The 18,103-nt window shown below is 44.2% G+C and overlaps 1 protein-coding gene across 1 annotated transcript in view; it reads left to right on the top strand.

Moving 5' to 3' along the window:
• Positions 1 to 17,645, top strand: part of LOC135530084 (myelin regulatory factor-like protein) — a 40,619-nt gene extending 22,974 nt beyond the window's left edge. Inside the window, exons 8-24 of the mRNA XM_064958471.1 lie at positions 24 to 100; positions 296 to 406; positions 774 to 864; positions 1,207 to 1,407; positions 1,550 to 1,768; positions 3,017 to 3,186; positions 5,359 to 5,422; positions 5,531 to 5,607; positions 8,230 to 8,301; positions 8,490 to 8,542; positions 10,431 to 10,604; positions 13,565 to 13,612; positions 13,723 to 13,807; positions 13,908 to 13,982; positions 14,587 to 14,698; positions 14,847 to 14,921; positions 16,981 to 17,645. Of these exons, the coding sequence (XP_064814543.1) occupies positions 24 to 100; positions 296 to 406; positions 774 to 864; positions 1,207 to 1,407; positions 1,550 to 1,768; positions 3,017 to 3,186; positions 5,359 to 5,422; positions 5,531 to 5,607; positions 8,230 to 8,301; positions 8,490 to 8,542; positions 10,431 to 10,604; positions 13,565 to 13,612; positions 13,723 to 13,807; positions 13,908 to 13,982; positions 14,587 to 14,698; positions 14,847 to 14,921; positions 16,981 to 17,067 (1,791 nt within the window). The 3' untranslated portion in view covers positions 17,068 to 17,645. The remainder of the gene's footprint in view (positions 1 to 23; positions 101 to 295; positions 407 to 773; positions 865 to 1,206; positions 1,408 to 1,549; positions 1,769 to 3,016; positions 3,187 to 5,358; positions 5,423 to 5,530; positions 5,608 to 8,229; positions 8,302 to 8,489; positions 8,543 to 10,430; positions 10,605 to 13,564; positions 13,613 to 13,722; positions 13,808 to 13,907; positions 13,983 to 14,586; positions 14,699 to 14,846; positions 14,922 to 16,980) is intronic.
• The last annotated feature ends 458 nt before the right edge of the window (positions 17,646 to 18,103 follow it).

The following is an 18,103-nucleotide window of genomic DNA, read 5'->3' as shown; positions in this document are numbered from 1 at the left end:
CTTTGACCGTTTGTTCTCTGCAGCTTGAGGCACAGACTCACCAAGTCACCATAGAGCAGTCCCAGCCGGATCGCAGCAAGAAGCCATTCCTGCCAGTCAAGTGAGTGTCCCGTCCTCCATGTCACTATACTCTGTACTGTGGACTGCCGTGTTCAACGTTGGGAGTGTAATCTGTCATTCAATTCTGAACAATGACACAACTGTGATTTAAAAGGTATACGGTTGCGTAGCCAAAAAAGGGGCGATTTGTGTTGAATCTCGGGCCTAAATATCTGAATAACATCTCGTCCATCAGAGTGAGTCTACCAGGGGACAAGATCACGAGAGTTACTCTGGGAAGACTGCACTTCAGTGAGACCACTGCCAACAACATGAGGAAGAAGGGGAAACCCAACCCTGACCAGAGGTTTGTTATTGCCGTGTTATTGCCGTGTTATTGCCGTGTTATTGCCGTGTTATTGCCGTGTTATTGCCGTGTTATTGCCGTGTTACTGCCGTGTTACAGCCGTGTTACTGCCGTGTTACTGCCGTGTTACTGCCGTGTTACTGCCGTGTTACTGCCGTGTTACTGCCGTGTTGCAGCCGTGTTGCAGCCGTGTTGCTGCCGTGTTGCTGCCGTGTTGCTGCCGTGTTGCTGCCGTGTTGCTGCCGTGTTGCTGCCGTGTTGCTGCCGTGTTGCTGCCGTGTTACTGCCGTGCTACTGCCCTGATACTAATATCGGCATTGAAAGCAGTTTCAACATGTCGTTCCATGTGTCCTTGTGTTATGACCAGGTACTTCCTGATGGTGGTGGGTCTGTACGCCACAGTGAGGGAAGAGAGTTACCTGCTGATAGCGTTCATGTCAGAGAGGATCGTAGTCAGGGTCAGTACTGAACCAGAAGTACCAAAGCAGGGATCATCAACTGTTAAGCAGATGTATTCTTTTTTTTCTCTCTGAAAACTTGGGGGGCCAAATGAGACCACCCCGGGGGCCAAATTTGGCACGGAGTATTTAAAAGCATGAGACTCAAGCACTAAGTACTAAAGCATAATAAAGCATGGGACTCCTTGCTAAAATTAAGATTAAATAAAGAATATATAAAAATTAAATCAAATGTAGTTCCTACCATGATTCCATTGGACAATTAGTTCTAGAATGCACCGTGATCTGAATGGAACCAACCGTTACCAGAACTCTAAACTCTTCCGTGTTCCTCCACTACAGGCGTCGAACCCGGGCCAGTTTGAGAACGACAGTGAGGTGTTGTGGCAACGAGGACAGGCTCCGGACGCGGTGGTGTGCCAGGGGAGGGTGGGCATCAACACAGACACCCCCGATGAAGCCCTGGTGGTCTGTGGCAACGCTAAGATCATGGGGCAGGTTATGCATCCCTCCGACCGCCGCGCAAAACACAACATACAAGAGGTAGGAAGCAGCACATGCTCTTATATAATAGCTATCAAATTAATGGTTTTGGTGTGAAATAACAGGAAGGAACATAGAAATGCCTTCACAGTGGCCCAGGGAATGATATCGTACCTGACGGGACAATATTTCAACTGTGTAGGTGGATTCAACAGAGCAGTTGAAGAGAATATCTCAGATGAGGATTGTGGAGTATGACTACAAGCCTGAGTTCGCCTCAGAGATGGGGATCGATCACATACATGAAACGGGCATCCTCGCCCAGGAGGTGAAGGAGCTGCTGCCCACTGCTGTCAAAGTGGTGGGGGACATCACCTGTAGCGACGGAGAGAAGATCCACAACTTCCTCATGGTGGACAAAGTACGTGTCCGTCCGCATGAGATTTAAGGCCTGATAACATATGATCAGTGTGATAATCAGTGTGAGGATTGTCAAGAGATCTGAGTTATGGTCCCACTTTGGGGCGGCAGGAAGCCTAGTGGTTAGAGGCAGGGTAGCCTAGTGGTTAGAGGCAGGGTAGCCCTAGTGGTTAGAGGCAGGGTGGCCTAGTGGTTAGAGGCAGGGTGGCCTAGTGGTTAGAGGCAGGGTGGCCTAGTGGTTAGAGGCAGGGTGGCCTAGTGGTTAGAGGCAGGGTAGCCTAGTGGTTAGAGGCAGGGTAGCCCTAGTGGTTAGAGGCAGGGTGGCCTAGTGGTTAGAGGCAGGGTAGCCTAGTGGTTAGAGGCAGGGTAGCCTAGTGGTTAGAGGCAGGGTAGCCTAGTGGTTAGAGGCAGGGTAGCCTAGTGGTTAGAGGCAGGGTAGCCTAGTGGTTAGAGGCAGCGTAGCCTAGTGGTTAGAGGCAGGGTAGCCTAGTGGTTAGAGGCAGGGTAGCCTAGTGGTTAGAGGCAGGGTAGCCTAGTGGTTAGAGGCAGGGTGGCCTAGTGGTTAGAGGCAGGGTGGCCTAGTGGTTAGAGGCAGGGTAGCCTAGTGGTTAGAGGCAGGGTGGCCTAGTGGTTAGAGGCAGGGTGGCCTAGTGGTTAGAGGCAGGGTGGCCTAGTGGTTAGAGGCAGGGTGGCCTAGTGGTTAGAGGCAGGGTGGCCTAGTGGTTAGAGGCAGGGTGGCCTAGTGGTTAGAGGCAGGGTAGCCTAGTGGTTAGAGGCAGGTTAGCCTAGTGGTTAGAGGCAGGGTAGCCTAGTGGTTAGAGGCAGGGTAGCCTCGTGGTTAGAGGCAGGGTAGCCTAGTGGTTAGAGGCAGGGTAGCCTAGTGGTTAGAGGCAGGGTAGCCTCGTGGTTAGAGGCAGGGTAGCCTCGTGGTTAGAGGCAGGGTAGCCTCGTGGTTAGAGGCAGGGGAGCCTAGTGGTTAGAGGCAGGGTGGCCTAGTGGTTAGAGGCAGGGTAGCCTAGTGGTCAGAGCGGTGGGCCAGTAACCGAAAGGTTGCTGGATCGAATCCCCGAGATGACAAGGAAAAAATCTGTCTTTGTGCCACTGAACAAGGCAGTTAACCCACTGTTCCCGGGTAGGCTGTCATTGTAAATAAGAATGTGTTCTTAACTGACTTGCCAAGTTAAATAATAAAAAATAAGATAAAGTTTTAGTTTGAAGAAGAAAATACTATGCTATTTGTCCCCCATAGGAGCAGATCTTCATGGAGAATGTAGGGGCTGTGAAGCAACTGTGTAAGGTGACTGACAACCTGGAGAACAGGATTCAGGAGCTGGAGGTGTGGAACACACGGTCAGCCAAGCTAAAGGACATGGGCAGCCCTGCTAACAGCAGCAGCCCTGCCAACAGCAGCACTAAAGGGTAATGTCACAGTGCCACCAGGGGGTGCTATTCTCTATGGCCTATTGCCTACAAGTTCTCTTTCAGTTTTCAAAATAATTTGGAGACACTGAGAGATTTTCACCCAACATAAAAACATTTGTTTTAGTACATTCAGTCAGTCGGTTTAGTCAGGTACTCAGGGACTCTTTTCAGATCCCTGCTGTGTTTCAACCATTTTCACATTTTATTTAACCTTTATATAACTAGGCAAGTCAGTTAAGAACAAATTCTTATTTACAATGACAGCCAACACCGGCCAAACCCGTACGACGCTGGGCCAATTGTGCGCCGCCCTATGGGACTCCCAATTACGGCCAGTTGTGATACAGCCTGGTGTGTATGAGACGGTGGGGCTGTACTGAGGATGGTTGAGTTCTGGATGCGTTGTGTGTCTGTCTTTATGACCAGGGTCACTCTCATGGGGACCATCATAAGTCATTTAGCAGACGCTCTTATCCAGAGAGACTTACAAATTGGTGAATTCACCTTCTGACATCCAGTGGAACAGCCACTTTACAATAGTGCATCTAAATCATTAAGGGGGGTGAGAAGGATTACTTATCCTATCCTAGGTATTCCTTGAAGAGTTGGGGTTTCAGGTGTCTCCGGAAGGTGGTGATTGACTCCGCTGTCCTGGCGTCGTGAGGGAGTTTGTTCCACCATTGGGGGGCCAGAGCAGCGAACAGTTTTGACTGGGCTGAGCGGGAACTGTACTTCCTCAGTGGTAGGGAGGCGAGCAGGCCAGAGGTGGATGAACGCAGTGCCCTTGCTTGGGTGTAGGGCCTGATCAGAGCCTGGAGGTACTGCGGTGCAGCTCTCAGCTCAACCATAACAGCCCTACGGCTTCTGCTTTATGCCTCCTGTACTGTCAAATATCTCCACTTTATTGTAGTTTAGGAACCTCAACTGTCAGTATTTAACGTGTTGTGTTTCAACTGTCAGTATTTAACGTGTTTCAACTGTCAGTATTTAACGTGTTGTGTTTCACCTGTCAGTATTTAACGTGTTGTGTTTCAACTGTCAGTATTTAACTTGCTGTGTTTCAACTGTCAGTATTTAACGTGTTTCAACTGTCAGTATTTAACGTGTTGTGTTTCACCTGTCAGTATTTAACGTGTTTCAACTGTCAGTATTTAACTTGCTGTGTTTCAACTGTCAGTATTTAACTTGCTGTGTTTCAACTGTCAGTATTTAACTTGCTGTGTTTCAACTGTCATTATTTAACGTGTTTCAACTGTCAGTATTTAACGTGTTGTGTTTCAACTGTCAGTATTTAACGTGTTGTGTTTCAACTGTCATTATTTAACTTGCTGTGTTTCAACTGTCATTATTTAACGTGTTTCAACTGTCATTATTTAACGTGTTTCAACTGTCAGTATTTAACGTGTTGTGTTTCAACTGTCAGTATTTAACGTGTTGTGTTTCAACTGTCATTATTTAACGTGTTTCAACTGTCAGTATTTAACTTGCTGTGTTTCAACTGTCATTATTTAACGTGTTTCAACTGTCATTATTTAACGTGTTTCAACTGTCAGTATTTAACGTGTTGTGTTTCAACTGTCAGTATTTAACGTGTTGTGTTTCAACTGTCATTATTTAACTTGCTGTGTTTCAACTGTCATTATTTAACGTGTTTCAACTGTCATTATTTAACGTGTTTCAACTGTCAGTATTTAACGTGTTGTGTTTCAACTGTCAGTATTTAACGTGTTGTGTTTCAACTGTCATTATTTAACTTGCTGTGTTTCAACTGTCATTATTTAAAGTGTTTCAACTGTCATTATTTAACGTGTTTCAACTGTCAGTATTTAACGTGTTGTGTTTCAACTGTCAGTATTTAACGTGTTGTGTTTCAACTGTCAGTATTTAACGTGTTGTGTTTCAACTGTCAGTATTTAACGTGTTGTGTTTCAACTGTCATTATTTAACTTGCTGTGTTTCAACTGTCATTATTTAACGTGTTTCAACTGTCATTATTTAACGTGTTTCAACTGTCAGTATTTAACGTGTTGTGTTTCAACTGTCAGTATTTAACGTGTTGTGTTTCAACTGTCATTATTTAACTTGCTGTGTTTCAACTGTCATTATTTAACGTGTTTCAGCTGTCATTATTTAACGTGTTGTGTTGATAATATGTGTTGTCTCACACAGAAAAATAAACAGACACAACAGTGTTCCACCACCACAGAAGCCAACACCTCTCAAATCTGTCAAGGTGAGGTAGAACTGCAGAAAGACTGTATACTTGTATAAGAACAGGTGTACAGCAAGTCTGAATCAAACTAAACTAAAACCATTAATATTCATATTTATTCTCTTGTAGGCAAAGTTCCACCGCTGCTTAAAACACAAGTTTGTCCAAGTCAGCATGATCATTCTGGTAGCAACAATGGCTTTCTGGTAAGACTTCCTGTCACAACTGAGGGGCAGATGTTCATGTTACTTTCATATTGAAACAAAAAGCATGACTGCTTTGTTAGAAAATACCTCTGGATATTGAAGCACTGCAATATACAGGTAACTGCCAAAGTAAAGGAAACATGAAGTGTCTTACTCGGGGCGTTGGGTCTCCACCAGCCAGAACAGCATCAATGCACCTTGACATAGATTCTACACGTGTCTGGAACCCTATTGGAGGGATGTGACACCATTATTCCACCAGACAATTCATCATTTGGTGTTTTGTTGACGGTGGTTTCAGGCACCGCTTCAGAATCTATAAATGTTCAATTGGGTTGAGATCTGGTGACAGAGACGGCCCGCAAGCGTTATAAAATAAATAATCACCCTTAAGCATTATAAAATAATAGCCATTAAGCGTGATAATATAATATAAATAATAGCCCTTAAGAATGGTAATATAATATAAATAATAACCCTTAAGCGTGATAATATAAATAATAACCCTTAAGCGTGATAATATAATATAAATAATAACCCTTAAGCGTGATAATATAATATAAATAATAACCCTTAAGCGTGATAATATAAATAATAACCCTTAAGCTTGATAATATAAATAATAACCATTAAGCGTGATAATATAAATAATAACCATTAAGCTTGATAATATAAATAATAACCATTAAGCGTGATAATATAATATAAATAATAACCCTTAAGCATGATAATATAATATAAATAATAACCCTTAAGCTTGATAATATAAATAATAACCATTAAGCGTGATAATATAAATAATAACCATTAAGCGTGATAATATAAATAATAACCATTAAGTGTGATAATATAATATAAATAATAACCCTTAAGCATGATAATATAAATAATAACCCATCAGCGTGATAATATAATATAAATAATAACCGTAAGCATGATAATATAAATAATAACCCTTAAGCATGATAATATAATATAAATAATAACCCTTAAGCGTGGTAATAACATATAAATAATAACCCTTAAGCATGATAATATAAATAATAACCCTTAAGTGTGGTAATATAAATAATAACCTTTAAGCGTGGTAATATAAATAATAACCTTTAAGCATGATAATATAAATAATAACCCTTAAGCGTGATAATATAATATAAATAATAACCCTTAATCATGATAATATACTATAAATAATAACCCTTAAGCATGATAATATAATATAATAACCCTTAAGCGTGATAATATAATATAAATAATAACCATTAAGTGTGATAATATAATATAAATAATAACCCTTAAGCATGATAATATAATACAAATAATAACCTTTAAGCGTGATAATATAATATAAATAATAACCATTAAGTGTGATAATATAATATAAATAATAACCCTTAAGCATGATAATATAAATAATAACCCTTAAGCATGATAATATAATATAATATAAATAATAACCCTTAAGCATGATAATATAATATAAATAATAACCCTTAAGCATGATAATATAATATAAATAATAACCCTTACGCGTGATAATATAAATAATAACCCTTAAGCGTGATAATATAAATAATAACCCTTAAGCGTGATAATATAAATAATAACCCTTAAGCGTGATAATATAAATAATAACCCTTAAGCGTGATAATATAATATAAATAATAACCCTTAAGCATGATAATATAAATAATAACCCTTAAGCATGATAATATAATATAATATAAATAATAACCCTTAAGCATGATAATATAATATAAATAATAACCCTTAAGCATGATAATATAATATAAATAATAACCCTTACGCGTGATAATATAAATAATAACCCTTAAGCGTGATAATATAAATAATAACCCTTAAGCGTGATAATATAAATAATAACCCTTAAGCGTGATAATATAAATAATAACCCTTAAGCGTGATAATATAATATAAATAATAACCCTTAAGCGTGATAATATAATATAAATAATAACCCTTAAGCGTGATACTATAAATAATAACCCTTAAGCGTGATAATATAATATAAATAATAACCCTTAAGCATGATAATGTAATATAAATAATAACCCTTAAGCGTGGTAATATAATATAAATAATAACCCTTAAGCGCAATAATATAAATAATAACCCTTAAGCATGATAATATAAATAATAACCCTTAAGCATGATAATATAGTATAAATAATAACCCTTAAGCAGTCCAGGATGTTAATTGCTTAATTAACTCAGGAACCACACCTGTGTGGAAGCGACTGCTTTCAATATACTTTGTATCCCTCATTTACTGAAGTGTTTCCTTTATTTTGGCAGTTACCTCTGCCTGAATATAATACAATATTGAATGCATAAAGCTTTGTCTATTCTGATAACTGTATCAGAGAAATGAAAATGTGAGAAAAGTTAGACTATCAGATGGGGTGGGACTTGACTGTATAAAAGCATTGGAGAGTTTAGAATATAGAAGTTTACTATTCCTTTTCATAAATCGACACTTGAAGTTTTTTGTTGTTGATGTACCTGCATTGTAAGTCCCCTGGTCTGGGCCTGACAATGTTTTGTTTTCTTCTTATGTAATGTGTTATGAAGTGTTATGACATCCCTATGTCTCTTCCACAGTTCTATTGCCATCACAGCTCTCTACATGCTGACTCTGAGAGACGACGCCGGCATGCTGCTTCCTGGAAACAAGTAAGATTACACCACTGAACTGGCTTCACAAACTACCGTTGCCGCCAGCCTTCATTTGCCAAGAATACGGTGCCAAGAATACTACTAAGACTCAAACTTGATCATCTGTGCCAAATGCTATTCAGAATGGAATGTGAAATTCATTTCAAAGGTCATATCATGTTTTTATTTATTTATTTTATTTGCAGCAACGAGACTACTGTGCATCCTCTCTACACCACAACAGTCAGGACTACCTTAGGTAAATAACCTCTCTACATCACAACAGTCAGGACTACCTTAGGTAAACAACCTCTCTACACCACAACAGTCAGGACTACCTTAGGTAAACAACCTCTCTACACCACAACAGTCAGGACTACCTTAGGTAAACAACCTCTCTACACCACAACAGTCAGTACTACCTTAGGTAAACAACCTCTCTACACCACAACAGTCAGGACTACCTTAGGTAAACAAACTCTCTACACTACAACAGTCAGTACTACCTTAGGTAAACAACCTCTCTACACCACAACAGTCAGGACTACCTTAGGTAAACATCCTCTCTACACCACAACAGTCAGGACTACCTTAGGTAAACAACCTCTCTACACCACAACAGTCAGGACTACCTTAGGTAAACAACCTCTCTATACCACAACAGTCAGGACTACCTTAGGTAAACAACCTCTACACCACAACAGTCAGTACTACCTTAGGTAAACAACCTCTCTACACCACAACAGTCAGGACTACCTTAGGTAAACAACCTCTCTACACCACAACAGTCAGTACTACCTTAGGTAAACAACCTCTCTACACCACAACAGTCAGTACTACCTTAGGTAAACAACCTCTACACCACAACAGTCAGGACTACCTTAGGTAAACAACCTCTCTACACCACAACAGTTAGGACTACCTTAGGTAAACAACCTCTCTACACCACAACAGTCAGTACTACCTTAGGTAAACAACCTCTACACCACAACAGTCAGGACTACCTTAGGTAAACAACCTCTCTATACCACAACAGTCAGGTAAACAACCTCTCTACACCACAACAGTCAGGACTGCCTTAGGTAAACAACCTCTCTACACCACAACAGTCAGTACTACCTTAGGTAAACAACCTCTCTACACCACAACAGTCAGGACTACCTTAGGTAAACAACCTCTCTACACCACAACAGTCAGGACTACCTTAGGTAAATAACCTCTCTACACCACAACAGTCAGGACTACCTTAGGTAAACAACCTCTCTACACCACAACAGTCAGGACTACCTTAGGTAAACAACCTCTCTACACCACAACAGTCAGGACTACCTTAGGTAAACAACCTCTCTACACCACAACAGTCAGGACTACCTTAGGTAAACAACCTCTCTACACCACAACAGTCAGTACTACCTTAGGTAAACAACCTCTCTACACCACAACAGTCAGTACTACCTTAGGTAAACAACCTCTCTACACCACAACAGTCAGTACTACCTTAGGTAAACCTTCTCTCTACACCACCACATTCAGTACTACCTTAGGTAAACAACCCATAAATGCTCTTTATATAGTTCTACTTTCATCGCAGTAACGTTGTGATATCGCATCATAGTAACATTGTGCTCATCGTACTAACGTTGTGATGTCTCATCGTGGTAACGTTGTGGTGCCTCATCGCGGTAACGTTGTGGTGCCTCATCGCGGTAACGTTGTGATGTCTCATCGCGGTAACGTTGTGATGTCTCATCGCGGTAACGTTGTGATGTCTCATCGCGGTAACGTTGTGATGTCTCATCGCGGTAACGTTGTGATGTCTCATCGCGGTAACGTCGTGATGTCTCATCGCGGTAACGTCGTGGTAACGTCGTGGTGTCTCGTCGTGGTAACGTCGTGGTGTCTCGTCGTGGTAACGTTGTGGTGTCTCGTCGTGGTAACGTTGTGGTGTCTCATCGTAGTAACGTTGTGGTGTCTCATCGTAGTAACGTCGTGGTGTCTCGTCGTGGTAACGCTGTGGTGTCTCATTCAATTCTATTGTACAAAGAGGTGGTAAAAGTGTTGCTGTCTGTTATCAGTAGTCCTCTATGTGGAAATTGACGTTTGTTTGTTTGTTTGTTTGTTTGTTTGTTTGTTTGTTTGTTTATTAGTAAACCCAACAACAACCCCTGTCCCGTGGACCCCTGATGTGGACTTCTGTAGCCTGATCTACTGTGAAGAAGTGTTCTGCTGTCCCACTACAGCCTCTATGGATAATACCAGCACCATCTCTCCTGCCCTCCTCTCCTCCACTGTATCTCCCACTACCGGGCCCTCTCTAGCAGGTGAGCTGGCTACTCCCTGTCTTCATTTACCAACATCATTCTCCACTGTATCTCCCACTACCGGGCCCTCTCTAGCAGGTGAGCTGGCTACTCCCTGTCTTCATTTACCAACAGCATTCTCCACTGTATCTCCCACTACCGGGCCCTCTCTAGCAGGTGAGCTGGCTACTCCCTGTCTTCATTTACCAACACCAATCACCACTGTATCTCCCACTACCGGGCCCTCTCTAGCAGGTGAGCTGGCTACTCCCTGTCTTCATTTACCAACAGCATTCTCCACTATATCTCCCACTACCGGGCCCTCTCTAGCAGGTGAGCTGGCTACTCCCTGTCTTCATTTACCAACAGCATTCTCCACTGTATCTCCCACTACCGGGCCCTCTCTAGCAGGTGAGCTGGCTCCTCCCTGTCTTCATTTACCAACATCGATCTCCCACTACCGGGCCCTCTCTAGCAGGTGAGCTGGCTCCTCCCTGTCTTCATTTACCAACATCATTCTCCACTGTATCTCCCACTACCGGGCCCTCTCTAGCAGGTGAGCTGGCTCCTCCCTGTCTTCATTTACCAACATCATTCTCCACTGTATCTCCCACTACCGGGCCCTCTCTAGCAGGTGAGCTGGCTACTCCCTGTCTTCATTTACCAACAGCATTCTCCACTGTATCTCCCACTACCGGGCCCTCTCTAGCAGGTGAGCTGGCTACTCCCTGTCTTCATTTACTAACATCATTCTCCACTGTATCTCCCACTACCGGGCCCTCTCTAGCAGGTGAGCTGGCTACTCCCTGTCTACATTTACCAACATCATTCTCCACTGTATCTCCCACTACCGGGCCCTCTCTAGCAGGTGAGCTGGCTACTCCCTGTCTTCATTTACCAACAGCATTCTCCACTGTATCTCCCACTACCAGGCCCTCTCTAGCAGGTGAGCTGGCTACTCCCTGTCTTCATTTACTAACAGCATTCTCCACTGTATCTCCCACTACCGGGCCCTCTCTAGCAGGTGAGCTGGCTACTCCCTGTCTTCATTTACCAACATCATTCTCCACTGTATCTCCCACTACCGGGCCCTCTCTAGCAGGTGAGCTGGCTACTCCCTGTCTTCATTTACCAACATCATTCTCCACTGTATCTCCCACTACCGGGCCCTCTCTAGCAGGTGAGCTGGCTACTCCCTGTCTACATTTACCAACATCATTCTCCACTGTATCTCCCACTACCGGGCCCTCTCTAGCAGGTGAGCTGGCTACTCCCTGTCTACATTTACCAACATCATTCTCCACTGTATCTCCCACTACCGGGCCCTCTCTAGCAGGTGAGCTGGCTACTCCCTGTCTACATTTACCAACATCATTCTCCACTGTATCTCCCACTACCGGGCCCTCTCTAGCAGGTGAGCTGGCTACTCCCTGTCTACATTTACCAACATCATTCTCCACTGTATCTCCCACTACCGGGCCCTCTCTAGCAGGTGAGCTGGCTACTCCCTGTCTACATTTACCAACATCATTCTCCACTGTATCTCCCACTACCGGGCCCTCTCTAGCAGGTGAGCTGGCTACTCCCTGTCTACATTTACCAACATCATTCTCCACTGTATCTCCCACTACCGGGCCCTCTCTAGCAGGTGAGCTGGCTACTCCCTGTCTACATTTACCAACATCATTCTCCACTGTATCTCCCACTACCGGGCCCTCTCCAGCAGGTGAGCTGGCTACTCCCTGTCTACATTTACCAACATCATTCTCCACTGTATCTCCCACTACCGGGCCCTCTCTAGCAGGTGAGCTGGCTACTCCCTGTCTTCATTTACCAACATCGTTCTCCACTGTATCTCCCACTACCGGGCCCTCTCTAGCAGGTGAGCTGGCTACTCCCTGTCTACATTTACCAACAGCATTCTCCACTGTATCTCCCACTACCCGGCCCTCTCTAGCAGGTGAGCTGGCTACTCCCTGTCTTCATTTACCAACATCGTTCTCCACTGTATCTCCCACTACCGGGCCCTCTCTAGCAGGTGAGCTGGCTACTCCCTGTCTACATTTACCAACAGCATTCTCCACTGTATCTCCCACTACCCGGCCCTCTCTAGCAGGTGAGCTGGCTACTCCCTGTCTTCATTTACCAACATCGTTCTCCACTGTATCTCCCACTACCCGGCCCTCTCTAGCAGGTGAGCTGGCTACTCCCTGTCTTCATTTACCAACATCGTTCTCCACTGTATCTCCCACTACCCGGCCCTCTCTAGCAGGTGAGCTGGCTACTCCCTGTCTTCATTTACCAACATCGTTCTCCACTGTATCTCCCACTACCCGGCCCTCTCTAGCAGGTGAGCTGGCTACTCCCTGTCTTCATTTACCAACATCGTTCTCCACTGTATCTCCCACTACCCGGCCCTCTCTAGCAGGTGAGCTGGCTACTCCCTGTCTTCATTTACCAACATCGTTCTCCACTGTATCTCCCACTACCCGGCCCTCTCTAGCAGGTGAGCTGGCTACTCCCTGTCTTCATTTACCAACATCGTTCTCCACTGTATCTCCCACTACCCGGCCCTCTCTAGCAGGTGAGCTGGCTACTCCCTGTCTTCATTTACCAACATCGTTCTCCACTGTATCTCCCACTACCCGGCCCTCTCTAGCAGGTGAGCTGGCTACTCCCTGTCTTCATTTACCAACATCGTTCTCCACTGTATCTCCCACTACCCGGCCCTCTCTAGCAGGTGAGCTGGCTACTCCCTGTCTTCATTTACCAACATCATTCTCCACTGTATCTCCCACTACCGGGCCCTCTCCAGCAGGTGAGCTGGCTACTCCCTAGCTAGCTTATCTTGATGTAAAACCTACATGTTGCTGACCTTGAATGAGACGTAATTCTGATGCTCTATAAAGTGTTGGCATTGTGCTGCTTGTGACAGGCAGTAATCCCACTTTTTTTTTTTGGTTCCAATTCTGCCTTCTCAGATAAAGGGAAAGACAAATTCAATGAAGAAATCAAAGGTGCCGGAGATTGTAAGTCAAATTCTATCACATACGTTTGAAGACACGTTTTAATGCTAATCCAAATGTGTTATTTTCTGAATTTATCAGAGTATGACATCGGATTGTTGTTCTATTTTCAGGGACAAACACAACAATAAAGTCTTTTTTCATCAAAGAAAACGAACAGATCATTGACTCTCGGTACTGCGAGAGGGGAAGCTGTGGGTACGTCAATCAGTCAGTTTGAACTCATTTAATAGATGTAGATTCAGACTGCCAAACTGATGGTAATACTTCATCTCTACGTTGATCTGTTTCCATTCAGGTCAGGAAACTACTCCTTCCGGATCCCGATCAGCAAGTTCGTCCCCACCAACATGCGTGTCACTGTCCAGATGAAGTGAGTGACCAGGACGTGCTTCCTCTTGTCTCCACTTTGTTTTCCACTTGAATAATTCAATAGGTCTTGTCTTCCCACTGCGGTGGTGACAGGTTGGCATTGACTGTGGACTCTGGAAGGAGCTGGGGATAGTTTCTAAGAGGTTGTTTAACCTACGGGGCTGATGATGGTCAGAATCCTCCCAGACATTCAGAGTCCATGCACGGGGGAACTGGCGGGAGCTCTATTTAATCCTTAGTAGCAGTAGGATGCGATTTGGAATTTAAAGGCAATGTTTCCGGCCATTTGCGGAGACTGCAGTCCCGTAGTCGCTGCGTATGGAAATTACCTTTAAATATCAATCACACTATACCGCAGACCTTCAGCGCTACGGATTGAATCGAGAGTTGAAGCTTTGTCTGAATCAGACACTGGACCCCAGTCTGGCAGGAGTCCCTGTTCTGTATGAGGAGATGAAGGCCTCTAAGACAGAGCTGCACAAGGCACATTCTCTCATTGTTGTTCACACTAATTACAAATGGTCACAGAGCACTTGGTACTTGCACCGTGGGTTTGTTGTAAGTACCGTAAATGACCACTAGGTGTCTCCTCTCCTCTGACGCAGTACTACAGAGCTGCTGGTTGTCCACCTGTGTCATAATGAAGAGACGTTTAAATGCTCTGCCTTGATGGACCACGATCAAACGAATGAAGAATACAATTTCATGAATACACAGGTATGGCATCCACAGGCAACACTATACTGGGGTTGCTCTCTGTTTGATCATTGTAAACTCTCTGCTCTTTGTATGATAAAAAGTGAACAAAGAACATAAGAAAGAAAGAGAGTATCAAGGTTGAAAGTGTTTCTCTTGTTCTCTCCAGGGCTACGTCCATGAATGGCCTCTGCCAGTGTCTCGATTCTACAGGAGCTCCTACCACTTCCGCTCAGCAGTGGCTGTAAGAACTAAAGATTTCTCCAATGTGTCCTTAAATATCAATGTCAAACGACACTGTCCCAGGAGCCTCACAACTACTACATGTTGTATGTTGTGGGGAGAAAACGACCCGATCTGATAACCACAATCTAACAGAGTTGTTAAACATTAGTATGATAACCACCCCCTCCCTTTACTCAACCCACTGTAATGCTCTCGTCTCCCGTAATGCTCTCGTCTCCCAGTAATGCTCTCGTCTCCCGTAATGCTCCCCGTAATGCCTCGTCTCCCTGTAATGCTCCCCGTAATGCTCTCGTCTCCCCGTAATGCTCCCCGTAATGCTCTCGGCTCCCCGTAATGCTCCCCGTAATGCTCTCGTCTCCCCGTAATGCTCCCCGTAATGCTCTCGTCTCCCGTAATGCCTCGTCTCCCGTAATGCTCTCGTCTCCCCGTAATGCTCTCGTCTCCCGTAATGCTGCCCCCCGTAATGCTCTCGTCCCCCGTAATGCTCCCCGTAATGCTCTCGTCTCCCCGTAATGCCCCCGTAATGCTCTCGGCTCCCGTAATGCCCCCGTAATGCTCTCGGCTCCCCATAATGCTCCCCATAATGCTCTCGTCTCCCGTAATGCCTCGTCTCCCGTAATGCTCTCGCCTCCCAGTAATGCTCTCGTCTCCCGTAATGCTCTCGCCTCCCGTAATGCTCTCGTCTCCCGTAATGCTCACCGTAATGCTCTGCGTCTCCCGTAATGCCCCCGTAATGCTCCCCGTAATGCTCCCTGTAATGCTCTCATCTCCCCGTAATGCTCTCGTCTCCCCGTAATGCTCCCCGTAATGCTCTCGGCTCCCCGTAATGCTCCCCATAATGCTCGCGTCTCCCGTAATGCCTCGTCTCCCGTAATGCTCTCGTCTCCCGTAATGCTCTCGTCTCCCGTAATGCTCCCCGTAATGCTCTCTCGTCTCCCCGTAATGCTCCCCGTAATGCTCTCATCTCCCGTAATGCTCCCCGTAATGCTCTCTCGTCTCACCGTAATGCTCTCGCCTCCCGTAATGCCCCCGTAATGCTCCCCGTAATGCTCTCGTCTCCCCGTAATGCTCTCGTCTCCCCGTAATGCTCTCGTCTCCCGTAATGCTCTCGTCTCCCGTAATGCCTCGCCTCCCGTAATGCCTCGTCTCACCGTAACGCTCTCGTCTCACCGTAACGCTCTCGTCTCACACTGGTATTGGAAACTAAAAACTAGTTCACAACTGTCACTGTAGGCCACCCAGAGATGTTATTTAATGTTGTAACAGACTTTGACTACACCCTGTCATTGTCATGGTTTAGTAGTCTTTGCCAGATGTCCTATTCTTACGATATCACACAGTTAAATGTATGTGTGGTCCGACCAAAACAAACTGTGAATTTTCATCTCAGAGAGGAAGAGGGGAAGTGAGAGGTTTTACTCTGCTCAAAATCTGCCCATAAAGTGAGAAATTTCTGTATGAAGGTCAATAAGAGAGTGTTGAATTTGGTCAACAAAAAAATGTAATTCGTATTTTGCTATGTGAGGCTTGTTTGATGGAATAGAAGTTTTGTAATGGTTAGGTTGTTGCACGGATATAAGTGGCATTTCAACAACTTTTAAAACACAACTACTTTATATCGGATTTCTGACTGTTGTCGTAGGGATAGATGGAAAACTCAACATGGCAATACCCATGCTAAAATGGGTTATAGCCATGTTGAGTTCTCCATCTATCCCTATGACAATCCATAACCCATTTTAGCATGGGTATTGCCATTGAGGGCTACCACCATTTTAAAGTAGTCAACTGGGTGGGGATTCCGAAAAAAATTGACTACTTTAAAATGGAAATGCTGCCCATGCTGGCACAGAAGCTAAAATGGCACAGAAACAAAGATGAGAACTCTATCTCTAAGGCCTGTTGTGCACACGCCTATCTACCCTGTCATTGGCTGGAATGGTTCCACCTGATCTCGCCTCCTCACGTTTGCCTTCCATCTTTGAGGACTTGTACAGTGTTTCCACTGAGCCGTCACTTGTCAATGTCATAGATGATGTTGGTCTATTTCCATCCAGGGCCAGGCAGACTGCAATACCGACCGTGGCTTCGTGGGGGCGCTGTTCACAGACTACCACTTCAACTTCTACCGGAGGTGTGAGTGAGGAAGAAGACCTCACACTGTCGTTCCTCTGGCAGGCCAGCCGGTGTCCAATGACATGGGTGTCGATGCTTCTCTTCGTGATGTACGGCAACCGCAATAATTCACCCACTTTGTATGGTTTTTCTATGAAATGTCCTGATTGTTGATGAGATCGTTGTATATAATCTCTTTTACAAGGACTGCAATGAGAGAATATTTATTGATACAGAATTACAGCAGGTAAGAGTCGTATGATTCACTTTGCCTTGTGACAGTTGTTGCACTATGTGAAAAGAGATTGAATTGGAACAGACATGAACAGGATCATTTTGTTTTCAGTGGAATGTAATGCTGTATAACAGGTTATTGATTGTTCATTAAACGATACATTGATCATGTCACACTGCTGGAACACAGGATGAGTCCCTAAGTAAGATAGTACTTCTATCTCATACTTGACTATGTAGGTGGCTATTACATTCATTTCAGAAAGTAATTGTGTTGAATTCTGTGTTACTGCATCATTTCCTAGTAATTACCAGGTAAATACCATTGGAAACTGTAAAATAAAGTACTGAATTCTCTGTTCTGAAGCAGCTACTTCCGTCCAGGGTCAACTTTATCATTCAGACGCAAGTTTAGAATGACGTCAGTTGCCTACAACACACACCACCGCCAACACAACGGCTTCAAGGGATTCTAACCAATGTCTCCCTGTTTCCTCTCCTCTATTCTAACCAATGTCTCCCTGTTTCCTCTCCTCTATTCTAACCAATGTCTCCCTGTTTCCTCTCCTCTATTCGAACCAATGTCTCCCTGTTTCCTCTCCTCTATTCGAACCAATGTCTCCCTGTTTCCTCTCCTCTATTCTAACCAATGTCCCCCTGTTTCCTCTCCTCTATTCTAACCAATGTCTCCCTGTCTCCTCTCCTCTATTCTAACCAATGTCTCCCTGTTTCCTCTCCTCTATTCTAACCAATGTCTCCCTGTTTCCTCTCCTCTATTCTAACCAATGTCTCCCTGTTTCCTCTCCTCTATTCTAACCAATGTCTCCCTGT

The sequence above is a fragment of the Oncorhynchus masou genome, unplaced genomic scaffold, assembly GCF_036934945.1.
Source record: "Oncorhynchus masou masou isolate Uvic2021 unplaced genomic scaffold, UVic_Omas_1.1 unplaced_scaffold_1251, whole genome shotgun sequence".
NCBI lineage: Eukaryota > Metazoa > Chordata > Actinopteri > Salmoniformes > Salmonidae > Oncorhynchus > Oncorhynchus masou.
Note: the sequence above shows the minus strand (reverse complement) of the source record. Positions and strands in the feature narration are given on the sequence as shown.